General features: G+C 43.3%; 1 protein-coding gene across 1 annotated transcript in view; it reads right to left on the bottom strand.

Moving 5' to 3' along the window:
* PARM1 (prostate androgen-regulated mucin-like protein 1) overlaps window positions 1-24,331 on the bottom strand; it is a 104,934-nt gene extending 80,603 nt beyond the window's left edge. The window contains exon 1 of the mRNA XM_042936191.1: window positions 24,052-24,331. Within this exon, the coding sequence (XP_042792125.1) occupies window positions 24,052-24,094 (43 nt within the window). The 5' untranslated portion in view covers window positions 24,095-24,331. The remainder of the gene's footprint in view (window positions 1-24,051) is intronic.
* Between the last annotated feature and the right edge of the window lie 2,734 nt (window positions 24,332-27,065).

Here is a 27,065-nt window from a genome sequence, read left to right on the forward strand (position 1 = left end):
CCCTGTCTGCTTTGGGTTTCCACTACGCTCCATTCATGCCTCAAGAGAGCCCACAAGCCTCCGTTATGGTATCTGTCTGCAAGTCAGGTCTCCTAGCAGACTGTTCTTGCATTCAAGATTAAGTCTATATAATTTTTATATATCCTCAGTTCGCAAAAGGTGCTGAGTCCATGTTTGCTGAACAAAAATACCAAATATCTTTCTCAGATTACGAGTCACCACCTTTTCCAACCACTGCCGCTCATCTAGATGCTTTCCATTTTCCCTGGAACTTGCAATTTAGATGCATCCATTGCCTGCAAGCAGACGGTTCTGGGTTCTGGGTTCTGGAGCCTCCTTCAGATTCTGTGTCTCCCTCTCTGTCTGCCCCTTCCCCACTTGTGCTCTGTGGCTCCAAGTCTCTCTACAAGCAGGCTGTCATTCATAAGCAAGGAAATGTTGCCACTTCCTACCAAGTCTGGTAAAGTTCTGTCCGCATTTTCTGCCATGCACCAGGCCTGGGCAGCACTCTGGCCTAACTGCCTACAGTGTTCAGAGGCTGTCCAGAAACACTTCCGTCCCATCAGGGTGCAGCTTGGCCAGTGTCTTGCTTCAGTCCCTCCCCGCAGCAACAGGACTTCCCGCAGCTGCTTTATGAAGGACGTTGAAGTTGTTCACAAGGGTCTTGGTGCACAGTTAACAAGATACCCGGTAACCCCCACACATTCTCCCCAGGAGGAGAACGGCATTACCCCGCTCCCCACCTTGTAGCTCTTCACGGCACTTCTGTAGCTCTCAGAGAAAACAGGAGAACAAAAAGTTCTTCCTGCCTGCCCTCCCTGTCCTCTAAAGTCATACAGGCACCTGTATTCAGAGTTACCTTTTGGCTTCTGCATTTTCAAGAGCTGAGGTAGGTCCAAGTCTTAAAAACAAAACAAAACAAAACAAAACAAAACAAAACAAAACAAAACAAAACAAAACCCCTAATTGACCAACCTAACAAACAAAAACAGAATCAGAAATATCAATAGAACAAAGCGTAGGAAGAGAAATGCTATTTCGGGTACCTGGGTGGCTCAGTCGGTTGAGCGTCTGATGTCGGCTCAGGTCATGATCTCAAGGTTTGGTGGGTTTGAGCCCCGTGTTGGGCTTTGTGCTGACAGCTCAGAGCCTGGAGCCTGCATCGGATTCTGTGCCTCTCTCTTTCTCAGCCCCTCCCCTGCTCACGCTGTCTGTCTCTCTCTCAATAATAAATAAACATTAAAAAAAAAAAAAGAAATGCTATTTATGAAGACCTTCTGTGTAACAGGATTGTTCTGGGTAAGCTCATCTCTTGTTATCCAACAGTGCAAGAAGGTATACTGAATGATCACATTTTACAGATGGGGATACTGAAGCCCAGAAAGCACTGAATAATTGAAAGAGCAAGGGCTTACTGGCAGAGAGAGCTGGGTTTAAACTTGAACATCACTAGTTCTTTGGTTTTGGACAAATGTTTGGATCTCAAGTCTCTTTTTCCTCATTTGGAAATAGAGACCAGTAGTACCAACCTTCCAGGGTTGCCGCAGAGCTGGACAAGAAAACGTCTGTAAAGTGCCTAACATGACATCTGGCACTTTATTAGGTGTAATGTTAGTTCCCCCTTCCCTTGCCTGCTACGTGCCTGAGATGGGAGTTCAAAAGCAGGGTCATGGGCTCCAAACCCAAGTTCTTTGCAGATCTGGAGTGAGAACGTATCTCACCTGCCCTTCTACCGCAAGCTGAACTTGAGCGGTTCTGGCAAACGGTCTCCATTATTTTATGTATCTATGCCCAGCTTTAACTCTTTTAGAAACCAAAATCAAAATACGTAAGTCATGTATCTCCCAGTGCATTTTAATGCACCTTCAGCGCAGCCTGGTCATGAAAATATCTCTGCCAGCCACTTAATGTCATAGAACCACTTAGGATAAAGGTTTAACGTTGGCAAAAGATAAGAGAACAATCATTGGGTTTCAGTTCCTATGGAATTTGCAAAAAGCCCATAAGATACTGGGAGCAACCATAGTCTTTCCTGTCCTAAATCTTTATTGTAGTCCCCTTCCTTTGAAGGACGCTAGGTATTCTTGCGGAAAGAAAAAAAAAAATCTTTTTGTATAAAGTGTGGGCTGCATTTAGAACTGGGGAGGATTTCAGTTTCAGTAGTTTTCTTGCTGGCCAGAGATATATTTGTTCTTTGCTTGGTATATGGTAGAAGATTCTGAGCTTCTAGAAAAACTCTTCAAATCTAGACTCCAGGCAATGCACTGTTGATCCTCCCATGGAATTTCTTTCTCCTTCTCCAATGCACGGGTCTATGCAAATGTGGTCTCACATGTTTACGTACGTTGTCACATGACCACGTATTTCCCAGCCTATGCACCCCTTCCCTACTTTCAATGCCCTAAGAGCATTGTAGAGACAGCTGTGGTACAACGAGAAGGTGCAAAGTTGGAGTGGTGAGAGTAGCACTGAGTTCTGGCTCTGCCCCTTTCAATGCGACTTTGGACATGTTGCCTCACTTCTGTGAGTCTCGTTTTTTCTCATCTGACAATGGGGGTACGAGCCAACTGCCAAAAGCTTGTGAGGATCCAGTGTCATTTTGCATCTGAAAGCTCTGTGGAAACTACCAGGTGCTATTCAAATGTTTTCATTAGAATTTAAGGAGCAAGAGCCTGAAGAACTACATGCTTAGGGTAGTCTTTTCCATTTGTAAAGTTTTTTTTTAATGCTTATTTATTATTTTTGAGAGAGAGCAAGGACAAGTGGGGGAGGGGCAAAGAGAGAAGGGGCAGAGGCTCCATGTTGATAGCAGCGAGCCCCACGTTAGGATCGAACTCATGAACTGTGAGATCATGACCTGAGCTGAAGTCAGACGCTAAATCAACGGAGCCACCCAGGCACCTCAGTATTTTCCATTTTTAATTTTTTAAAATTGTTTTATTTATTATTTTTGAGAGAGACAGAGACAGAATGTGAGTGGGTTAGGGGCAGAGAGAGAGGGAGACACAGAATCTGAAGCAGGCTCCAGCCTCCGAACTATCAGCACTGAGCCCACTGTGGGGCTCGGACCCACGAGCTGTGAGATCATGACCTGAGCTGAAGGCGGACGTTCAACCGATTTGTGCCACCCAGGCACCCCTCCATTTTTAAATTGAAATTCACCGTTGCCAGTAGTCTGATTAATTTTGGATCAGGTATTGGAAAGCTTAGAGATTAAAGACTTTAACTAACATACGTGATTTCCAAAATACGAAATTGTGCATTAAAATGTGGCTTTTATGGCATTCTACCAAACAGACTGTAACGGAAAGAGCAAAGTTAAAACACCCATGACTCGCTCCCAGGGCTCTCACTGACCCACCACCTCAGTGACACATCTCTGAACCATTCTGCCCCCCCACCTACAATGATTTCCTTATCTGTAACTACAAGGACAATCTCTGCCTTTGTGGGTGATCAGAGGGTGACGAGGATGCATCCAAGAGCAATCTGCACATTGGAAGCTATAACCCACGTAAACTTGAGCCAGGACTACCCCTAGTATGAGGACATCCTCTAGCACCAGACCATCCTGAGGAGCCATATGTATTTTCAAAGCAAGAATGAACGTCAGATGTTCTTAACCTTATTAGGGACCCAGAGTTCAAGTACTGGATGCAATCTATGGATCTTCTCCCCACCCGTCCCCGCAAAAGGACACATAAGTACATATATGCAATGTTGGGTACAACTTTAGGAGTTTCATAGAGTTCCTGGTGGTCATTTATGGATCGGCCAGGTTTTCGTAGACTTCAGGTGAAGAATCTGTTGCAGATCATAAAGAGCAGATGCCAGAGGTCCTCGCATTTGAGACTTTTACTTAACAGATGATACACGGAGGCAGGGCACTTATCAGTGACCTTGCCACAAGTGTTAAATATAGTTTTAACAATGTTGTTCTTCCATTTTAAAAATCTGACCACTCATATTCTATAGAGAAAGCTCAGTTATTTGGAATATTTTATTGGTAAATAAACATTTAATTTGTCATCCCTGTTAAATCAAGACAAGTTTATGCATATCTTATCCATTTTCCATACCACAAATTGAATTTATACCTTGAAATGATGCTGTGTAGTAAGGAAGTATAGACTGAATTAATCCAATGTCCCATTTGAAGCCAAACTGCTAATGCTTTTAGAAGGATACTTTATCCACCAGGGCTTAAACCTAAATTCTTAGATGCATTTTGATCTACCTATTAATCATGCTTCCTGAATTTATATACTAGCTAACTGCCAGTACCCCATCCAAAAGAAAAATCAAGTGTTGGTTAAGTCTGATGCTAAAAAAGTGGATCTTTATAAAAATAAAATCAAGAAAAGTTGTGAACAATATAATTTGCACATTAAGGAGTCCAGGTGGTAAGGGTTACCGCTTCCCTTGCAGATGGGGATTTAGTGCCTGTTACTTATTCACGGTCATCACAACCAGTAGAAATTTCTTTCTTGCAGTGCAGTGGGGTTGGTTCATGTTTTCTCAACATGTTAGAACATATCATCAGTGCCACAAGTGAACAGCAAATTAGCTGGTTTGTAGCACTGAGTTTATAGCAAAGTCCAATCTATACGTTGCTTGCTATGTAGTTTCAAAATAGCAGCATTTTTTGGCCAGACATTATGAATCAGAACACAGGTCAAATTTGGGATGTTAAAAACCTTGTAGTGTATAAAAGACAACCTACTGAGTGGAAGAAGGTATTTGCAAATGACATCTCTGATAAATGGTTAGCATTCAAAACATATAAAGAACATATACACCTTAACACACACACAAAAAGACAAAACACAAAAAACCAAAAACCAAATAATCTAATTAAAATGGGCAGAAGACATGAACAGACATCTCTCACAAGAAGATATACAGATGACCAACAGACACGTGAAAAGATGCTCAACATCACTCACTCTCAGGGAAATGCAAATCAAAACCACAGGGAGATATTACGTCACACTGTCAGAATGGCTAAAATATAAAATACACGAAACAAGTGTTGGCGAGGATGTGGAGAAAAAGGAACCCGCGTGTACTATGGGTGGGAATGCAAACTGGTGCAACCACTGTGGGAAACAATATAGACGTTCCTCAAAAAGTTAACAATAGTGTTACCATATGATCCAGTAATTCCACTACTGGGGATTTACCCAAAGAAACTGAAAACACTAATTCAAAAAGTTATATGCACCCCCATGTTTATAGCAGCATTATCTGCAATAGCCAAATTATGGAAGCAGTTCAAGTGTCCATTGACTGATGAATGGATAAAGATGTGGTATATATATATATATATATATATATATATATATATACACACACACACACACACACACACACATATATATGTGTGTATATATATGTATACACACACACACACACACACACACACACACACACACTGGAATATTACTCAGCCATAAAAAAGAATGAAATCTTGCCATTTGCAACCACATGGATTATTTAGAGCATATAATGCCAAGTGAAATAAACCAGTCAGAGAAAGACAAACACCGTATGATTTCACTCATATATGGAATTGAAGAAACAAAGGAGCACGGGGAAAAAGGAAAGCCAAGAAACAGACTCTTAACTATAGAGAACAGACTGATGGTTACCAGAGGGGAGGCTGGTGGGGGGATGGGCGAAATAGGGGATGGGGATTAAAGAACACAGATATTGTGATGAACACTGAATAATGTACAGGATTACTGAATCACTATATTGTACACCTGACACTAATATAACATTGCATATTACCTACACTGGAATTTTAAAAAAATTAGAAGGAAAAAAAAAGCCCTTTTCAGGAAGTAAAGAACATAGATGTTCTCTTAAATCCAAGCTGCTATTGTTGATAGTTCGACCAGAAGAGACACAGCTTCAGACAGAAGATAAATGAAGTCACCTTGGCTAGCACAGACCTGGTGAAGTACCACCTGGCTCATGTCAGTGAACTTTGTGCCTCTAGTTCAAGTTTTCTGTGTCTTCCTAGAAACCCAACAATAATGACGTCAAAGAGAAATTGGGTCCTTTTCTCCAGAACTCCCTTCCCTTCATACACCATCTCAGCAGGCTTTTAATTTTTCCGGGGTAGTTCTTGCATCAGTAGTCAATGACCTCTTCCCACCAATTCTGAGAAGAATTTATCATGGAGATTGAGGCTTAGAGCTTCGGAGGTTATATTCCAGATCTGCTTCTAGCTTCTGCCTCATGTGCCGTGTAGTCTCAGGCAGCTGCCATTCCAAGTTTGGAGAGGAGGTGGAGAGGTGGCCAGGCGGGTCATGACAAAACTGGTAGCCTCCAAACTGGCCAGCTTGACTTGCCAAGGGAGACAAGCTATTTCACCAGACCTGACCCACTTTCCTTCCTCTTCCCATCAGGCCCCTCAGGGTTTGAGCCCAGCTGGCTCATCTGCTTTCTTCGGTCTCATGTCTCTGGAGAGGCCAGGATGTTCTCAGATGTCAGTGGTGGGGATCGCTTTTCAGACTTTAATGGTTCTTGTCACTCCTTTCATTCTGGAAGAATTATCATAAAGAACAATCTTCCATGCAAAAGATTGGTCATCCCAAGCATGTGCCCCAAAACAGATACATGAGCTGGTTGACTTGCTCAACCCTTATATAACCTCAGATTTCCTGATTAACTCCTTTAATCTTAATTGTTTTAGAAAAAAAAATTCAAAGCTTCTAAAGCTCTTTACTCCTAGTCTCCTGGGCACTGATGTTGGGTCCCAAGCTGTTTGACCACATTGCTTTGGCAAAACAATGGCTCTCCCTGGGATTTTAAAAATATAATGAGGCTGTTCTCTTGCTTTGTAACTATTTATCTCAGCATGGACTCAGTTCTCATCAAGGAGCTTTGTTTATAGCTTTACATTTTTTTACTCCTTTGAGAATAACCCAAATCAATAAAGACTTTAGACAGTAGACCTCTCACTTTTCTTAGAATATTTCTCTTGCCTATATAAGCAAAACTATCTAGGTAATTACATCTCCTATAAGAGAAATTATACTTTTTCCGGGGAAAAGAATTTCAAATATTGATTTTCACTCTGCCCTATCAGGAAAGCTGTAATTCCAAAACAACATTGACTAGGTAGAACCAAACAAATGTCCGTGTCCTACCTAATCAGAAGATGTGGATGTATATGAGTATAGCTATTGAATATACAGATTATCCAGCTTTTTATGGAGACGAAGAGTTGAGTTTTAGATATTACAAAAAATGCATGAATCCATTGAATATTAATTTTCCCTGAAAAAAACATCCTTTCTCACGTTACCTGGTCTCCTCCTTTCTAAATTCTTCTAATTATTTTGGTAAGGAAGGATGCAAGTAAGAAAGGAGGAAAACACACATCCCACCCACAAATACACTGGCAGAGAAGTGAAACAACGCCCTCAAATTTGCCCCATGCCTCCCAAACAGCATACATGCTACAAGCCATGCCAATATTACAATGTTCCTGAAGCATCTAGAGTATTCTCGAAGTTAAGCTGGCTGCATAAGCAGAATTGCTATTGCTTAGTGCAACCCATTCTGTGATCTAAGGAGAGTCATTAAAAATCTCATTAATTTAGACCATTGGTTTTCAATGAGGCTGATAAGTTTAGAAATATGTGAAGGCATTTCCTTCCCTCCCTTCTTTTTTTTTTTCCTGTCTCTCTGCTTTTCTTTTATCTTCCTTGTCACACTGTCTGTAGGTGCTACTGTTTATGTAGTGGTCAGGGACCAGGGATGCTGTCTTTTTATGCTATGTCCCCTCCAAAAGCCCACAGCACTCTGATTAAGAAATACCCGATTTAAACGGTCTCAACCAGCCCTCTACAATCAAGGGAAATAGAAATTAAAAAGTTAACAAGTAAAATAAAATATACCTGACGCGACTGCAGCTGCTATCTTGAATAAAAAGTTAACTTACAGTTGATTAAATTATTGCCTGCTTCTTTTATCAGTGGGGGGAGTGCCTCTCATGAACATGGCTTAGTAGTGAAAATAATACAGCTAGCATCGGTTAAAACCATGTGCCGGCAAAAAGATATGTGGAAACCCTAACCCCTAGGCACCTGTGAATGTTACCTTAGTTGGAAATCTGGTCTTGGAAGATATAATCAAATTAAGATGAGGCCATACTGGATTAGGGTTGGCCCTGATGCAATATGACTGAGTGACCGGTGTCCTCGTAAAGGGAATCTGGACACAGACACAGAGGATGAAGGTCACGTGAAGACGGAGGAAGAGACTGAAGTTAATGCTTCCACAAGCCAAGGAATGCCTGGGGTTACCAGGAGCTGGAAGAAGCGAGGAAGAGTCCTCCCCTTGAGGCTCTGGAGGGAGGGAGCATGGCCCTGCTGAAACCTTAATTTCCAACTTCCAGCTTCCACAACAGTGAGAGAATACATTTCTGTTGTTTTAAGCCATTCAAGTTTGGGGTAATTTGTTATGACAGCCCTAGGAAACTAAGACAATAGCTAATCTATATTTATCCCAAACTTGGCAGTTTGGCACAGTCCAAGGGAGCATGCAGTTTGCAGCGGAATGGGGGGAGTGCTGTTTGGGTACAGGCCACTTACTGGCATCTTCTGCTGCCGGGTGACAGAGAAGGCAGGAGCCGGTGTCCCCTCCTACCCGGGAGAGCACACTTTCCTTTGAATACCTCTACCTATGAATCCTTTAAAGGACAATCTTTACTGGATTCTCTTAGCTAAAGTGAAATTTTATTGCAAAAGTATGTGCCGCTAAGGGTGGTTGTCCAAAGACAGCACGCTTGTTTGGAAAGCGATTACAATTCCTTTCCAAATTTCACGAGCTGCTGTGTGATCCTGTGAAGCAGGCTAACAGGATCTCCTCTCCTTTCTGTGCTTCCCCTGGGACCTTCTGATGTCCCTTGCATTCGTGGAGCCTCTCACCATGCAGCTCCTTACCCAGGAGCTGTCCCAGCTCCCAGGGCACTCTCCACTCCCAAAATGTTTTCGTCCTACAGGCTACTAGAGGCTCTCTGCCCTTCTATGTGCCAGTCCATGGCAATAAATAAATTACTCTCAGCTACTCTAATGCATTACTTCTTTTTTTTTTTTTAAAGCTTATTTTTTTTTATTTTGAGAAAGATAGAGCATGAGCAGGGGAGGGCAGAGAAGAGAGAGGGAGAGAGAGAATCCCAGTCTCCACACTGTCAGCACAGAGCCCCACACAGGGCTTGAGTTCACGAACCCCAAGATCATGACCTGAGCTGAAACCAAGAGTCAGACATTTAACGGACTGAGTCATCCAGACACCCCAATGGTTTACTTCTTTCAGAGATCATGAAGCCTTTAATCCTAACTCTAAGTGGAGGAGTGCTAGGGAACAATGAAGAAGGGGCTTTGGAGTCTTTAAAGTCGGGGCACTCCTATTCCTATAAACATGAGATTTGTAGTCTAAGTTCAGCCGCTAAGGAGCTGTGAGATCTTGGGTCTCCATCTTTGAGCTTCAGATTCGTCAGTTCAACCCAGTAAGTCCTGAGCACCTACTGTGTATACACTCACACCTGGGCAAGGGATTTGAAGCTAAGACAGCATTCTTCCTCTCCAAAGGCCGGAAGTCTAAAGGGGTAACGTATGCAAACAGCTGAAGGGGAACTCTGAGCTTACAGGATGAAGAGAATTTTGGCTGCCAGCCAATGGAGTACAGCATTCTAGAATGAGGAACTGGCAGAGCGAAGGCCTGAAGGTAGTGGCGTGTGCTTCCATCCTGGGGAAGACTTCCCAAACAAGAATCATCTATTTGTTTCTATAGCCTCTCATACCACGAGTACCCGCACTATCTCTCTTTCGTTCTGCCTCTAACTCAGATCTTAAGCCACTTGCTAAGGAGTTTGGACTTGTTTCTGTAAGAAATGGGGGGTTTCTGGAAAATTCTTTATAAAAACTTTGAATAATGGGAAAATTTAATCATCTACAAAAAATGGGAGAGAAGAGTGCAATGGACCCTTATGTACCCTTTGCCCAGTTTCAAGAATTATCAACCCAAAATCATTTTTTTTCTGTTAACCCCCCCCCCACACACACACAAAACTATTTTCTCTAGGATTTTGAAGCAAATACTAGGCACAGTGGCACTTCTTATGTAAATATAACAGTGTGTATTTCTAAAAGATAAGGGCTGTGGGGCACCTGGGTGGCTCAGTCGGTTAAGCGTCCAACTTTGGCTCAGGTTGTGATCTCAAGGTTCATGAGTTCGAGCCCCATGTCAGGCTCTGTGCTGACAGAGCTTAAAGCCTGCTTCGGATTCTGTGTCTCCCTCTCTCTCTGCCCCTCCTCAACTCATGCTCTCTCTCTCTCAAAAACAAATGAACATTTAAAAGGGCTATTGCTAAAAACATATGGCTATGTCATTGTCATACTGAAACGATAATAATTAATATCATCAAATGTCTAGGCAATGATTAAATTCCCAATTGTCTCAGAAATATCATAATTTATTCTTACAGTTTTGGTTTGATCCAAGTAAGGCCCACAATTGTGACTGGTCACTGTGTCTCTCTTAAAGTCTCTTTTTCATCGATAAATCCTGCCTCCCCATCTTTCTCTCAATCTCCCTTTTTTCCTTGCAATTTATTTACTGAAGAAACCAAGGATGTCTGTCCTGTAGAGTTGTCTGTGGTCAGAAGTTTGTTGATTCCACTTCTGTGGTGTTACTTAACACCCTCTTTGGGCCTCTGTATTTCCTGTGACTTCACAGTTGGATGTGGAGGCTTGATCAGATGTGGGTTCCCTTCAGTGTGGGAAGCCTATTTCACAGGGGATGGTGTACCTTTCCATCAGGAGATATAGTATCTGGCTATGCCACCCTTCACGGTGTTGTCAGCCAGTGAGGGTCAGTGCCAAGATTCACTAACTCATTAGGTGATACAATATGGTGCTATTCTATTTCTACCATGACATCTTCATTTATTAGCTAGGATACCTATATAAAGACAGTCATCCCATTATCTAGTATGTGGTCACCCCGTGGGACACAGCACAAAATAAAGGCAAAAATAAGATCAATCAATCAAGAATTTTAATTCTATTTATGTCTTATTTCCCCAAATAACAGCCTCCTCCAAGGGAGACCAATGAAGCTGTGTGCTGTTACTGTTTTGTTCTGGTATCACAATTAACTCGTGAGTTTGAACAATGTGATCCAATCCACTGCATTTATCCTTACTGACGTTCAATTTGTCCCATCTTTGGCCAGCGGGAGCCTCATTAAGTGGTTCTGAGTCTTTCTGACAGGAGCCTGGTAGCCTTTGACAGCATTCTTACTACGTGGTAGAACAAGATATTCTAGGCTCATCTTATGTATTTTCTAACACAGACGTGGAATTCGCCACTTCTCTAAGAAGCCTTCGTTCTTTTTAAAATTTTATTTATTTATTTTTGAGAGAGAGAGACAGACAAGAGTGAGAGAGCATGTGTGAGAGGAGGAGGGCCAGAGACAGAGGGAGAGAGAGAATCCCAAGCAGGCTCTGTGCTGTCATCACAGAGCCCAAGTCGGGGCTTGATCTTCTGAACTGTGAGATCACAACCTGAGCTGAGATCAGGAGTTGGACACTTAACCGACTAAGTCAGCCAGGCACTCCTCCTTTGGTGGAAATGGGGTTTAGGAGCCACAATCAGAGCACCTAGAAGACTCTTAAGTAGATCTAGGGTTGCTTCTCCTCCTTTGGTGGGGAGGAGGCAGTTTGGCCTGAATGATTTCCAAAAGAGTGGTGAGAGACTGTGAGAAGGGAAAGGGTGGCCAGTGACCATTTAGGAGTTACTGTGACAGTCTAGGAAAAGATGACAAAGTCCTCGGTCAAGTCCGTAGATGCGGGGATGGGGAAGAGGACCAGAGTCGAGAGAGAAACTTCCGAGACCAAATTTACATAGTCTGATTTGGCCATTCAAGACAGTAGGGGCTAAGGTGGGTAAAAGAGGACAGACCGGGTTCAAAGCCTAGCTCTGTCACTTATCAGCTGTGTGATTACTTAACTTCTGAGACTCAGTGACCTGAACTACAACATGGGATTGGTACTGTCTCTCCCATGGGATTAGATGAAGTGGCAAAGGAAATCAACATCATAGTATAGTGCGATACCTACTAAAACTAAAAATTACAAATGCGAAATCTCTGCCTTATACTAGCATGTTTATGAGCCTTATTTGGAATACAAAGGGGTTGACCTATATGCTCATGGGGTGTTAGTAATGGATGCTTTCACATTTGTTTAAACCACATTTTATTGATTATTTTATCAAAAAGATGATATAACAAATTTAATGTTGCTGAAGAAAAACAAATCCTATATTCTTTGCAGACTGTTTTTCTTATTTGATGTCTAAGATGACAGATTTCATTTTAGAGAAGCTTAGAATAATGTTTTAATTTAAAATTGCTCCCATAAGTGACAAAAAAATCAAAATCAAGATATTAAAAATGAATGAAGTATCTGAAATACTGATCAGTTAAGTCAGAGTTTCTTAAAATACTGAGACAGTTGTTCTGATCAATGATTTATGTAGCGCTCTGGTTTTACAAAATATAATATTACTTTAAGTCAATTCCTTCCCAGAACCTTCCCTGCCCGTTACGTCAGTGATATCCTGTAAACCTTCCTGAGGTTTTTGCTTTTCTAAGATATAGTTTTTGAAGGCTCCATCAGAAGGATTTCTGAATCAAGATTTTGAGGATAAAAATAGCTATCCAGCAGTTACTATAGCCACATTAAATGTTGATAAAGAGGAATTGAATTATTGATACTATCTTTACTTTTTTAATTGTGAAGGTAATACAAACTATTAAAAAAATTTCAGACACAACAAAAGAGCATAAAAAGCAATACTGATCCAAAGCCCACCTGCCAGAAATAACCACTAGATTCTTCTGAATCATTTTCTGTGCAGGCACAGATATAAAAATAATGCTTTCAATATTTCATCACAATGTACATTTATTCTGTAACTTGCTTTTCTGATACAATTGTGAAATATAAAGTGACAATTATTATTTCAACAGATCATAACCTATTTAATGTGTTAGTACATAAATAAACTAACCGCCTCATTCATCCAAACGCTTGGTATTATGTGATTGAATGAACCTTGAATGTATGCTAGTTTACTGGATTAGTGCTTTATACCTAGACATTTACGTTATTTCCAATGTACTAACATTTTAATTATTTTTGCCAACATATTAATATTTTTACAAGTTCTTCACCAAGGGTTGCCTGGGTAGCTCCGTTAAACAGGTGACTCTTGGTTTCAGCTCAGGTCTTGGTCTTGGGGTCATGAGTTCAGCCCCATGTTGGGCTCTGCAATGGGTGTGAAACCTACTTAAAAAAACTACTTAAAAAAAAAAGTTCTTAACCAAAACAAACAGACTCTGAATCAGGTCTGGGCCAGTAAGAGACACATTCTTGTCAATTTCTGTGTCTATTTATAGTTTCCATAATAAGAAAAAAAAAAACAGTGGGGGGGGGGCAGCTTTTAAAAACTGTTACCAAACAAGAGACAATAATCCCTTACTGACATTTCATTTTTTTTAACAAAAACTTGGCTGTAAATTTCCTAATCTCAAAAATCACATCTCTCCCTCTTTCTGATAACCCTCCAAACTGGAACGGTTCTCAGTGATGTAATAATTTTTGCTCCTTCAGCAGCCACATTTGTCTTCGAGATTTGGGGAAACTTGTCTTGTGGATGCATGTTCCTTTCCCTTCCTTTATTTAAAAAAAATTCACTTGAGGGGCGCCTGGATGGTTCCGGGGGGGTAAGCATCCAACTCTTGATATTGGCTCTGGTCATCATCTCACGGTTGTGGGATTGAGCCCCGTGTTGGGCTCTGCACTAACAGCATGGAGCCTGCTTGGGATTCTCTCTCAAAAGAAATAAATAAAAACTTTAAAAAATGTTACTTGAATAGCTTTATTGAGATGGACTACACAAATATAAAATGATGCAGCTACTTTCGAAAACAGTCTGACAGTTCTTCAAAAATTAAGCCTAGAATTACCATAGGCCCTGCTTTCCATCTCAGTCGGGGACACGGTCTTTCCCAGGGCCGGGAGGTGGGGGAATGGTCACCTGTTGTCCAGAGTCACGCCCACACCCCCAGAGACAGTTCCCTGCTGGTCCTCCAGCATCGGGGCAGACTCACTGTCCTTTGCCCCCTCCCAGTTTACAGTCAATGTTGCTACACTTCAAGATGCCTGGGCGCCTTCCCGCCTCAAGAATGGGCAATGGACCTCACTGGTCAAGCAAGGCAGGTGTTATTAATGCAAAATGTCATCTTTTCTATTCTTTGGTTTGTTTATAGGTTGCACTTCAAGTACAATCTTAAATTTTACCATTGCCCCTGAGGCTTCCAGACAAGTATGTGGTTATATCCTAAGCTCCTGTTCTTTTTGGCAGCTGCTATATAATGAAATGTTTCTATGTGAGCCGGAGAGTTCCATGAACATTTGTTGGATAATGAAGCTGAGGGATATGCCAGCCTGGGTGATTTTAACACCAGCCCTGTCAGGGGGTGTCAGCCCCGCAGGTCGGTAACACGTGCTCTCGGGATGCAGGTTTGATTTAGTCAAGGCTTTAATCACTTCCATCCATTGCTTGTACTAAAACACAATTCATATTTCAGAATGACCAGTGAAGGCAGAATGCAGAGTCTTTAAGGTCAAGAAAACTCCCCATTCTGTTCAAGTTTATTAGTAAATAACTTATGCTCTCAACACTCAGCATCTGAATTTACTTAACTTTCTCAAACATCACTGGGAAACCGCCAGTCATGCTTCCTTCAGACTCAAATTATTTTTCACCATCGGGTTGTTTTTAGTTATTCAGAAAATTCTCAAAAATGTTCAAATAGTGGAGGTATCTTTATCTTTCTAGCTGAGCTCAAAGGTGACATTTTCTTTCTTTCTTTTTTTAATGTTTATTTATTTTGAGAGAGCAAGCATGTGCACGTGCAGGGGAGAGGCAGAGAGAGGGGGAGAGAGAGAGAGCGCAGAGCCGGATGGATGCAGGGCTCCATCCCACAAACCATGAGATCATGACCTGAGCCGAAATCAGGAGCTGGATGCTCAACTGACTAAGCCACCCAGGTGCCCTAAAGGTGACATTTTGGTTTTTTCTTTAAAGTTTATTTGTTTTTTGTTGAGTTAAAGGGAGAGAGAGCATGAATGGGAGGTGCGGAGAGAGAGGGTGAATCCTAAGCAGGCTTTGTACCATTAGCATAGAACCTGACATGGGGCTCAAACTCATGAACCAGGAGATCATGACCTGAGCTGAAATCAAGAGTCATATGCTCAACCCACTGAGCCACCCAGGTGTCCCAAGGTGACATTCTCTCTCTCTCTCTGTTAGTTGGGGAGGGAGAGAGAGAGATAGACAGAGAGAGAGAGAGAGTGGGAAGGGACAGAGAGAGAGGGAGAGAATCCCAAGCAGACTCTGTGCTGTCGGCATGGAGCCCAACCTGGGGCTTGATCTCAGGAACAGTGAGATCATGACCTGAGTCGAAAACAGGTCAGATGCTTAACCGACTGGGCCACCCAGGTGCCCCCCAAGGTGACATTTTCTTAATTGGCCAGAGAACTTAAGACATTTCAGCTATTTTAAACTGACATCCATGGGGGGTGGGGGGAGGGAAGGCTTACATTTTTAAAAGAAGTGTTTTGTATGTGCATAGCTAAAAAAAAAAAAAAAGCTGATTTTAAAGCTTAGCTTTTGTAACCCTCAATGAAAACTAAAGGCTGACTCATATTTTTTAAAAAAACTAACTGGAAACACTAGACATAAGCACCTGATAGTAAGTGAGTTTGCCAAGGTCTCATTTTTGGGTGATCTAAGGTAAAATTTGAATTAAGTCTTCATTTTGGCCACCCTCAAAAATGTATTTTAATCATTCAGTTCAACAAATATATTTTGGGCACACCCTAAGTGCCACATAGTATTTAGCACTGGGGATCCTACAGAAAACAACCGACAAAATCCCAGGGGGGCAGGGATGGGTAAGGGATGGAGGGAGATAGACATTAAAGAAAAAGCAGAGGGAAAGGCAGTTAAGGGGCACTGGTAATATGGTATTGTGAGGTGCAACAGGCTGTAATTTTAAAGTGCTGGTCAGGAGAAGTCTCATTGAGAAGGTGCCATTTGAGCGAAGATTTTCGTGAGGTGAGGGAATTAGCCATCTGGAGAAAGGATGTGCTAGACAGAGGAACCAGCCATCGAGTGCTTTAAGAAAGCCAGTGTGGCTAGCGTGGGATGAGCGAAGAAGATGCAGAGGCCCAGGTCCAAGGATGAATGTGGTGGTGGCTCATGGTGGTCTTAATGGCCACGGTAAGGACTTGGGATTTCACTCTGGGTGCAATGGGAAGCCACTGTAAAGCTGTGAATAGAATGATGACGTCATCTGATACATTTCTATTGGATCAACTGTTGCTATGTAGAGAAAAGACTTTAGGAAGGCAAGGGCAAAAGTTGGTTGACCTACGAGCCGGCCACCACAATATTCCAGGAGAAAGAGATGGTAGTTCACCCAGAGTGAGAGCAGTAGAGGTGGCAAAGCGTGTTTGAATTCTGTATCTATTTTAAAGGTAGGGCAAAGAGATCCTGAAGGATCGGATGAGGGGCATTGAGAGAAAAAGACTCAAAAGATTTTCAACCTGACTCAAAGAGGACTCGTGATTTTCAACCTGAGCAGCTAGAAAGTTGAGTTGCCATGCAACATTTCCTAGAATGTAAATGATGAATGATCATTTATCCTTCAAAACTGATAATTCCCTCTCTTGCTCAGGCCTGTCTGAACAGCTCTTCAAAAAGGAGAATTCCAGAGCTCTCGCCTCCTGAATGCTGTCCCCATTACCCCTGTAATTTTTAAGACAAACATCCAGGGTTCCGTTCCTCATCAGCTGGGTGATGGCTGTATTCATCTTGATGTTGCCTCTCAGGCAGCATCCATCGATAGCAAGAGTGTGCCCGCCGATAACTTGCCTCTTTTCCCCAGCCAACAAAGAGGTGTTAGGGCCACCAGATCCTTTAGGACCTTCTGATGAACAGATGGGCATCTAGATTCCCTTGTGTTCTCATTCTCAGATGTGTTGAAATCCTTTCATAATCTAATATAACTTGACATGTTCCATGAACTCAGTAGAATGATGGTGTCTTAAACATTTCCCTAAACACGTAGTGACAAGGCATTGTAGTGAATAAAGAGAGCATTCGTTATTTGCATAGTGAATAAAGAGGGCCTCCTTTTATCCTTACAATGATTGTCATTGTTCTTCCTAAAGAATCCGAGTTATAGTACAAAGCAAGAATCATATAGCATGGAGTGTTTAACAGTCAAATAAATGTTCAACACCAGTATAATGGTATCTGTCTGTTGCCCATATGCGGGATCACAAAAGCTTTTCTAACAGAAACTGAAAAGATTTTCTAAGAAGCGGATAGCACCGGTAATAATCCGATGTCACAGATACAATAGTAAGTGAGCAAACTCTGTCAGTAATGAGGTTATGCTTCTGGACAACACAAAACTGGCAAGAATATCGTAATTTAAAAGGTAACATATATTTTCATCACCCCATTCAACCATGGCCAAAAAACAAAACAAAACAAAAAAATCAAACAAAATCTTCTCCCCTCCAATTCTTTTCATGTTCAACACCTGCACTAGAGTTCCTCTGTCCTTATTTTCTCCCTCATAAAAAAGTAAATCAGGTGTCAGAATTTGGAAGATGTTATCATCAAAGTATTCTACCATTCATCTTATTTTGTATCCTATAGACATGTTTTCTAAATACCACACTGGTAACTTCCCACAATGGTTTTCCACGAACAGTTACCTATTCACAGATTTTGCCTTAGGTATAAAAGGTGCAAATTCCCACCACAGTCCAATTGCTTCAGGTTGTTTTTTTTTTTTTTTTTTTTTTCCAATTTGCCTTGAAATTCTAATATGCTGCTTGAGGCTCCATACCTACAGATTTCAAGTATTCCAATAGACCTATACAGCAAGAATTATGTAAACCTTATATAATTAATATTTGTGAGATATACGAAGATCCTGGCACAGAAGAAAGCATTGAAATCCAAAGCTATTCTCTAACTTTCTTTTTTAATCAGTTGCCAGCTGGATTCTAGAAGGCTTCTAGTTCCAGCTCTCAGGCAAGAACATTGCTACCATTTAAAATACGTATACTGTTGTGTGTGTTTTTTTTTTTAAAGGAACGGTACAGGAGGCTAAGGTAATAGAGCCTCAGGAAGGCTACGGAAATCCCAATTGTTCAAAACCACATAACAATGCTATCCTAGAGACAGCTGCTCTTAAATTTGTCTTCCCAAGAACAGACTGAAAAGGTACAGGACAACTAATGCTAGGTGAGGTGGGGTTCAAAATAGAGCTAATCCTGTATCAAACCCCTTGTTTAGGTGAACCGCAGATGAAAGGCCAAAGGTAGGGGTTCTAGATAAAATACGGGATGCCCAGTTAAATCTGAATTCGAGATAAACCACGAAGAATTGTTTAGTTTAAGTGTCCCAACTATTATGAGGGACATACTTAGAATACACTGTTTATTTGAAATTCAAATTAGACTGGGCAACCTGCGTTTTTATTTGCTAAATCTGGCAGCGCTAGCCAAAAGAAAACTAAAACAGCTTATTTTCAGTTGACATTATACCACCCTGTACCAAGGAAAAACATAGATGGAAAGAATTATGTAATTGTCTGTTTTGTTGTAACGATTTCTACATCACTGAGACCTTGGCAAAGGTCTCAAGGTTTATAAACGACATTAAAACAGGTAAAAGACAGGTGAAAGAAACGGGCTACTTTGGCATAAGGATTATGACGAGCCCTTAATGATCTACACATCAGAAAATCTGATGTTATGTGAATTCTGTCATTTAAATAATTGAAGCTGTGCCTAAAAATATAAGCAATGCCACACATAAATCCGTTTTATTTTATAGTCACCCCACTTGCACATTCACTGGACGACAACCTATTAGCCCTGCATTTCCAAGTAAAAAGCAATCATTGCCTAAGGCATGCACTCACTACCTGCCTACCTCTTTTCAGAATTGCCACTGTCTTCTAAATGAAACATTATTTTTTCCCAAATAACTGTTTCATTCAGTATCTTATTAGCAAAGCAAATATTTGATTCCGAAACTAACATGTCCAACTTAAGTGACAGATACTTGCAAAAGAAAGCAAACTGTTGTAAAGGCTATGGGTGTTAAGACAGCCAATCCCTTTTGAAAGTATTTTTAAAATGTCCATTGTTTCCAAATTCTGTGGCCACCTCCTCACCTACCCACCCCTGCAGAGAAAACTCTTGCTTAAGAATGTCTGATCAAACATCAGACATTGGCCAATATTTTCCTTATGAAAACACACAATTAAACCTGGCCCAAATGCTCAAGGTAAATTAGAGATCTGACCATTACTGATGATTTTGGGCTTGAGAGACAGAGACAGAGAGAGAGAGAATGAAAGAGAGCCATTCTGGATCATTCAGATAACCATGAGCTGCCTATTCCTAAGTTCTTGGATCTGAATCATCCAAAATTTATGGCTCTAGGAATCTGACTTTAAGGTTTAGCTGAGTTGGGCTTCTGAAACACACACAGTTTGCAAAAGGCTTTGTGGAAGAAATAAAGTTCTTCATGAGACTTGACTTCTATTCGTTACAGAGCATTTTTTGGACTGTTATGCTAAAGCTGAGAGGACACATTATTAACCTTTTCAAATTAGGCATTTAGTAGGCTCAGTTGAATATTTTCTTAATTTGCACATTAAGGTTTGCCAGAACAGCTGGCACTGTGCTAGGATATTAGTTGAGATCTTTGATTTACATAGTCTAAGCACAAGCACAGAAACTCTATTTCCGAGAGGGGGACGTGATGGGTAGCAATTGCTACTAAACTTTATTTACAAGAGTAATAAAAACAACAGTGGCTAACACTTATTGAGTGCTTACCACGTCCCGGGCACTGTAGGTATATTCAGTCACTTAACAGTTTCAACAACCTTATGAGGTTTTACTTTCCCAATTTTGTTTCTTGTCCTAAATTATACACTTAGTACCTAGTAAAACTTAGCTTTGTACCTAGGCAATCTAGAATCTTCCCGCTTACCACTTTGCAACACTGCCTCGGTAAAGGTATCAGATAACAATGAAGAGCTTCCTCCTTCTCAGGTCAGGTTTCATGGGAAGGAGGTGTCACTTCTTTGTGCTACTGACTTCAGGGAACAGGAGATAACCAGGCTAGAGGACCTTGAGCAACCCGTCACCCCCACTCCCAGACAACCACGGATAACCTCACTGTTCTTAAATGTGTGTGCATTTTTGGTTTATTTTTAATAGGTTTATGATATGATTTATGGTGAGGCTTTCCTATGCTTATGATAAGCTCTTGACCTATATATCAGGATCGGCAGTGAGAACACAGCCATAAATGTGTAGGGTGGGGTTGCCCTTCCATGATAAGGACATTCTAGATGTTAGTCACCTGGAGAAGAGCTACCTCATAAGCCCAGAGCACAAACAGGATCTCTAGCTGGTGGCCGACTGCAGTCTAGCTCTCTTGGTCTTGATCACCAAAGGGCAACCAGTCGTTGCCTAGGGCAACCTAAGTACTGGGGTAAGATATGATAGTTTCTTCGTGGAGAGAGCAGGGATAGACAAGGCAGACTCTCCAGGACAGGAAAGTAGGATCATGGGGTTTGTGTTTCTTTTACCTGTGTTTGCTTCCCTTTTGTCCCCCTTGAGTGTTGGAAAAGGGCTTTATCTCAGATGTCTCAGTGAGGAAGTTTTTTTTTTGCAGGGGTGGGGGAGAGCGCAAGCAGAGGAAGGGCAGAGAGAGAGGGACAGAGGATCTGAAGCGGGCTCTGCACTGACAGGCTGATGATAGCAGAACGCCCAGTTTGGGGCTGGAACTCACGAACCACAAAATCATGACCTGAGCAGACGCTCAACCAACTGAGCCACCCAGGTACCCTTGAGTGAAGAAGTTTTTAAACAATTCAGCCATAGAACACCAAGAGGTGGCAATGATGGTGGTGGGCAAGGAGAAGAGAATCCAGAAGGGAGAGGGAAAGGAATGAAGATGGAAACTTCCTGCACCCTGCCATCCTCCCTCCCTCCCTCCCTCCTCAGTTCTGCAGCCAAAATGTGATGGTGCCGGCTTGTATTTCAATTTGGAGGCAGGACTCCCGTGTGCCTTGTACAGAGAGATGTTTGAGAATGGTCTGTAAAATACCCTTAACAGTTTATGCCACAGTCAACTTTGAAAGAACTGAAGATGGTTCAAGCTTTCTCTCTTCCTTCTTTTTAAAATACAAGTGAGTAAGTGTCAAGATTACTTTTGTTGACAATGCCCACATATTTGCAAGTGTCCAAGTGTCCGTTATTCAGGCAGGAGTAAGTGCTATGAATATACCTAGTGGATTTACTAAGCTACAAAATGTCCCCTGCCAAACCCCATTTCTGGCTCAAGAAGGTATCACCTGAAGAATTTTACTGGAGGGGTGAAAAAGAAGGAAGAGGAAAAGGTAGAAGAAGAGGAGGAGAAGTTGGAGGAGGAGGAGGAAGAGGAGAGGAGGAGGAAGATTACAGGAGAACACAAAAGTAGCAACTACTGGGTGAAACTAACCAGAGCTTCACCAGAGGAGCTGGGAGTCACTGAAACATACATGCCACACTCATTTCAGGAACCCTCACCCCTCTCTCCTTTACTGACACCTCTATTGTTTTTCCCAGAAAAATGTTATTTTGGTTTCTGAAAACACCCTACTTTGGGATGCAAAGAATCACATGAGGTATTTATGCCAATTTTTATATTATTTTCCTGACAACTAACTGCAAGTAGCCTCCCCTAAAGAGATTCCTTCAGATGGAAGGTTGAAAGACATGCAGAAACGTTAACTATGTTTCCAGGGTCAGGAGAGCCCCCAAACTGGGAGGCTGTGGCTTTCTCCCTTCAGAACCACCCCCCACCATGTGTACATGGATGGGGATGAGGCTACTCTGTGTGTCCACCAGCCCTCTCTCTCCACTGATGGACAAGGGCAATAGTCTCACCTCCAGAAGAGCTGGGCTAAACTCTAAAACTGACCAAGAAAAAAAAATGTTGAGTTCCTTAGAAAAAAAAAAAGCTACAATACACTGCCTAGTAGGGTTAATACAGGTAGTGCCAACTGCCAGAGCTATCAATAAAAATTAAAAAAGACAATGGAGCCCCTGGGTGGCTCAGTCATTGAGCCTGACTTCAGCTCAGGTCATGATCTCAGGGTTCTTGGTTCCAGTCCCCCTTCCGGCTGGGTGTTGACAGCTCAGAGCCTGGAGCCTGCTTCGGATTCTGTGTCTCCCTCTCTCTCTGCCCCTCCCCTGGTCACATTCTGTCTCTCTCTCTCAAAAATAAATAAACATTAAAAAAACTGAAAAAAAAAAAAAAAAAGACAAGCCACAAGATCAAATTGGGAAACAAACCTATCTATAGGCTCTACTGGCTCACTCAAGTTTTTCTGAGCTTTGAGCTTCATGAAAAGATTCCTAGCGAGGAGAAAAGTAAAGGCACCTTTCATGTCATTTCGTAAACACCTCTTGCCTGGAGTGGGGCTGGAATTGCCTCACATGGCAACCCCGTGGTTCGGGATGGCGGCTGTTACACCTGCTAGGATCCTGGCGCTCCCCGCTGAGGCGGTGTAGCCAAAGCGCCCAGAGTGTTCCGGAACCTCCGCAGACGCGATTGCTAACCGTGCGGATACCAAAACGAAAGGTTTTCTCAGGCTTTCAGCAAGTCGAGAAAAACAAAAACAAAAATGAAACAAAACACGCTATACTCTCAAGTCTGGAAACTTTTCCTGAAAATTGCACTCTCTTTTGTGAGCTGTCAGGAAACTCCTGGCTTCTTTTCCAAGGATTGTAACGACCGCTGCCCACAATTACAGGAGCCCAAGCGATTCAGGAGGAAAAGAATTCACGGACTATATAGGCAGCAGTCAAATCGGCGTGTGCCATATGGCTTTGGAACATTCTTATCGAAACATGCCGGTGTCCGCGTACTCCGCTGCTTGTTCCCCTGCCACCTTATCCAGAGTCAGCTGTCCCTTGTCCGGCTGCATTTTCTGGAAAAGCTGGGTACCCAGCACCAGACTGAAAGCGTTGTTTGAATGTCTCCCGGCCCCCACTAAGCCGAGCTCAGTCCTGATCCTCTCTCCACAGCCCCTGCCAGAGGCCGCGGTCGGTGGTCCCGAGACCCGCGACACGCGCGCGGCGAAGACTTCCTGAATTGGTGTCGGGGGCGGGGGGTAGTTTTAGCCAACTTAACGGGTTGTGCCACGGTCTCTCCCCTTTTGGGGAGGCTCCGGGTCACGGGGTAGAATTGCAACCCCAGGTTTGATCGCGAGTCAGGCAGCTGCCGGTGGGGCTGTTAGTGCCGCAACATCCCCAAGCGCACCTCCTCACAGACGCGGGAGACCGGAGAGCAGAGACCGCCAAGTCTCAGGGACCGCAACCAGACCCGCCGCGCGCGCAGCCACCGTTTAGAGCCATCCAGATGCCATCGCCCCGCTCCCCCGCCGCTTCTCCCGCTTTCTCTTCCCTCCCAGGGTCCAACCTCCTCAAGAAGTCGGCTGCCCGACTCTGGCAGGGTGTGCTCGGAGACCCGAAAAGCCTCAAGTCGCCATCAGTATCGCCCACCAGGGTTCGAACGCGTCGCGCAGCCACCTGTTCCACAAAGCCCCGAGTTTGTGCGGGCGCGGGCTGCGACAGGAAGGACCCCGTCACCCCCTCGGTCTCGCACAGCCCAGGCTCTCCACAGGCTCACACCACCCCAAATTCAAGTGCGCACATACCTTCACGCAACTCCGGAGGCTCGCGCCACTCGGGCCGCCCGCGCGCGGTGACTTACTTCCCGGTGTCCCCGCTCCAGCCCCAGCTCCAGCCCCGGCCGCCGGAGCCCCTCCCGCGCCCGGCCGCTCGGGGAGGACGGCGCCCCCAAATACCTGCCGTGAAGATGCAGAGAGCGAAGAGAGTCGTGCAGACCATGGTACCCGGGTGTTCGGTGCCGAGCTCCGGGAATGACCGAGCGCTCCGGGCGCGTAAGGCTCCTCCTCTGCCCGGCTGGCTGCCGCGGGAGCCGGGAGGCGAGGGCGGCTCTGCGCGCTCAGCCCCGGCGGCTCGGGCTGTTCCTGCGGCTGACGGAGAAGCCAGGCAAACGCGGTGCGGCTCCGTCAGCTGCGTGTGCTCCCGCGCCGGGCGCGTTTCTGCTCCATCCCAGCCGCCCGAGCCGGGGCCGCCTCTGCCGCCGCGCCTGCCCCCGCCAAACCCCTCCCACCCGGGCCCCGCGGCGCTGACAAGGCCACCCCCTGGCCTCCCCTCTCCCGGCGCGCTCGGGTCCCGGGAGCCCCGGCCCAGGGCGGCCTCTGCTGGACAGACTCGAGTTTTGAAAAGGTTTAAGAGTCTAGCACGGTGCTGGGAACTAAACGGATGCTGAGTGTGAGCAGATCTCTGCCCTGGGGAGTTCATCTCAGCTTTTCTCATGAATGCTTACAACAGGTGACCATATGCCACCTTAGGCGTCAACCCGAGGAGCCAAGACCCCGCTATTGCGTAAGAGAATACACATTACTTTCCTGCGTGCAGGTTACACCCTCATGCGCATTCAACCCCACTGCACTTCCTGCTGCCTGAGCCAGGATGTCTTTTATCCTATTCAGCTTCTTACCAGAGGAAATAACACTAAGGTCAGGTAACAGTGATCATGGGATCACTGAGCCAGGCAACCTCCTAGGTGTGGTATCATGACTCCTTCCAACAATCTTGTGACATAAGATTGCTGCTATTCCATTTACCAGATGAGAAAACTAAGGCCTAGAGAAGAGAAGTAATGCACTCAAGGTCACATAGCTGGTAAGGGCTGGGACCCCATAATTGAACAGTTTGTGCACCGGGGTTATAAAAACAAAGGCTGACATTTCCTGAGTGATTGCTGTGTGCTGGGCAACTGTGCTGCACAGATATTAACTGTGTGAATTCTCACAACAGTCCCTTGAGGTGGGCACTATTATATCTTCGTTTTCAGGGGAGGAAGTGGAAGTACAGGGAGGTTTAAGTACTTGTCCAAGACCACACAACTAGCTAATGGTATGGGTAGGATGCACCCGCACCCTCATCCTCTGTACTAAACTTGGTTTTCAAACCCCAAGGTTTCTGTATGTTCTGTATGATCAAAGCTGACCTTGCACTTAATCTTCCCCACCACCTTAGACTTGCTTGTTTCTCACACCTCTATCAGACCAGATGCCAGATCATCTCTAATATCTCTGTTGTTATGAGCCTGCTGGTCCCCTAGTCACCAGAGCTGGAAAGCGGCTGGAATTAATGAGCCTTCCTAAAGAATTAATTTGCTCAGGACCATTAGTAGCTCTGGGGAGCAGCTTTCTTTTCCTGTGGCTTCTTTTTCCTGTACTCAGGTTTCATTTTCTCACTTGTTTGGGTCTTATCACGGTATCTGTGATGACGTGCATTCCTCTGCCTGACCCCACCGGTTACCACTCGTGCAGCTGGTCACGCCTTCCACAACCAGATGAAACTGGGCTCAGAGGTTTGATGGTTTGTTTTGTTTTACTGGGATCTTTTTTCTTGGTTAATTGATTGATCCTTGTTGGAATGAGAAGTAGAAGATACCACAACCAGGTGCCTATCCTCTTTCCTCCTCCCTAGCCAGAGAACCTGTAAATTCAATTTGTTAAACATGTTTTCTGAGTGCTTTTGACCTTGAGGTTTTTCCAGTTTCTGGTGCTCTCTACATGATTATGAAAAATTTCTGCATCTGCGCTGTGGTTGTCTTGGGGGCAAGGATCATACACAGGTGAATTTTATATGTAAAATAAAACGTGTATATTTGTATATACATATTTCTTCTTTATCTTATTTACATATAAAATTTATATAAGGCAATGATGCCTTTCAAGGAGGGCCATTTCAGTAACTAACTCTATGATAGAAATAAATGTTTTTCAAAATCCCTGTACAGAGAAAAATATTCGATTGGATTTCAGCAAAACTTTAACGGAAACCCTCTGGGGCACAAAGCATGTGTGACTCCAGCTTTGATATCTAAGATGATGGTTTGGTACCCAAAGGATGGTGATTCCCACGTCTGAATCAGTTAAAATTTCCAAAGCTTTTCATTGTATACGGAATAGAGTTGAAAATGGTTTCGTTCACTAAAATCAGTCATTTTTATTAATGGTTAAAACTTGTAATTTATTAATTTGGTGAAAACATATTTGATCACTTACTAGATGCCAGACCTCATGCAAGGCTGTGGGAATGTAATAGGTTGTAAGAGTCAGGGTAGGCCAGGTTATGCTGCTGTAATAACCCACCCTAAAGTCTCAGAGGCTTAAGCAATAATGATTTATTTCATGCTCATCAACGTCTGCTATAAATCCAGGTCGTTTCCCAGAGTAGCTATCCTCTACATCGGGGAACTCAGTGCTATACCTCCATGTCAAATCCTGCTTCCACAGTCACCGAGATAGAGAAAGGGAGAAGCGGAGACTTAAGTGAAGCCTTTCCATCTTCTACCTGGAAGTCGCATGCACTTCTGCTCCTATTTCGTTGGTTAAAGCAAGTCATTGGCCATGTTCAACTTCAGGAAAGCAAGAAAGCACAATCTTCTTCTTTGCCCAGATGGAGAGGAGAGCTAGAGAGCAGGGGACAGTTGTGATGTGTGCCACAGTGCTTCATTGTCTCTGCCATCAGGAGCTTATGTTCTGGTAGTGGAAAGTCAAACATTGAATGAACAATCATAAAAATACATGCAATAACTTATTGTATTAAAAATGGGGAGACAGAAATGGGTGAAATGTTTTTAAATTTTTTCTTTAAATAAATAGAATTTTTAAAGAGTTTTGAAATATATGCAGTAGCTTATTATATTAAATTCTATAAATAATAATACCCACTAACATTTATGGAACTTCTGCTATGTATTAGGAATTGTTCCAGG

This window comes from Panthera leo, chromosome B1 (genome assembly GCF_018350215.1).
Source record: "Panthera leo isolate Ple1 chromosome B1, P.leo_Ple1_pat1.1, whole genome shotgun sequence".
In the NCBI taxonomy this organism is placed as follows: domain Eukaryota; kingdom Metazoa; phylum Chordata; class Mammalia; order Carnivora; family Felidae; genus Panthera; species Panthera leo.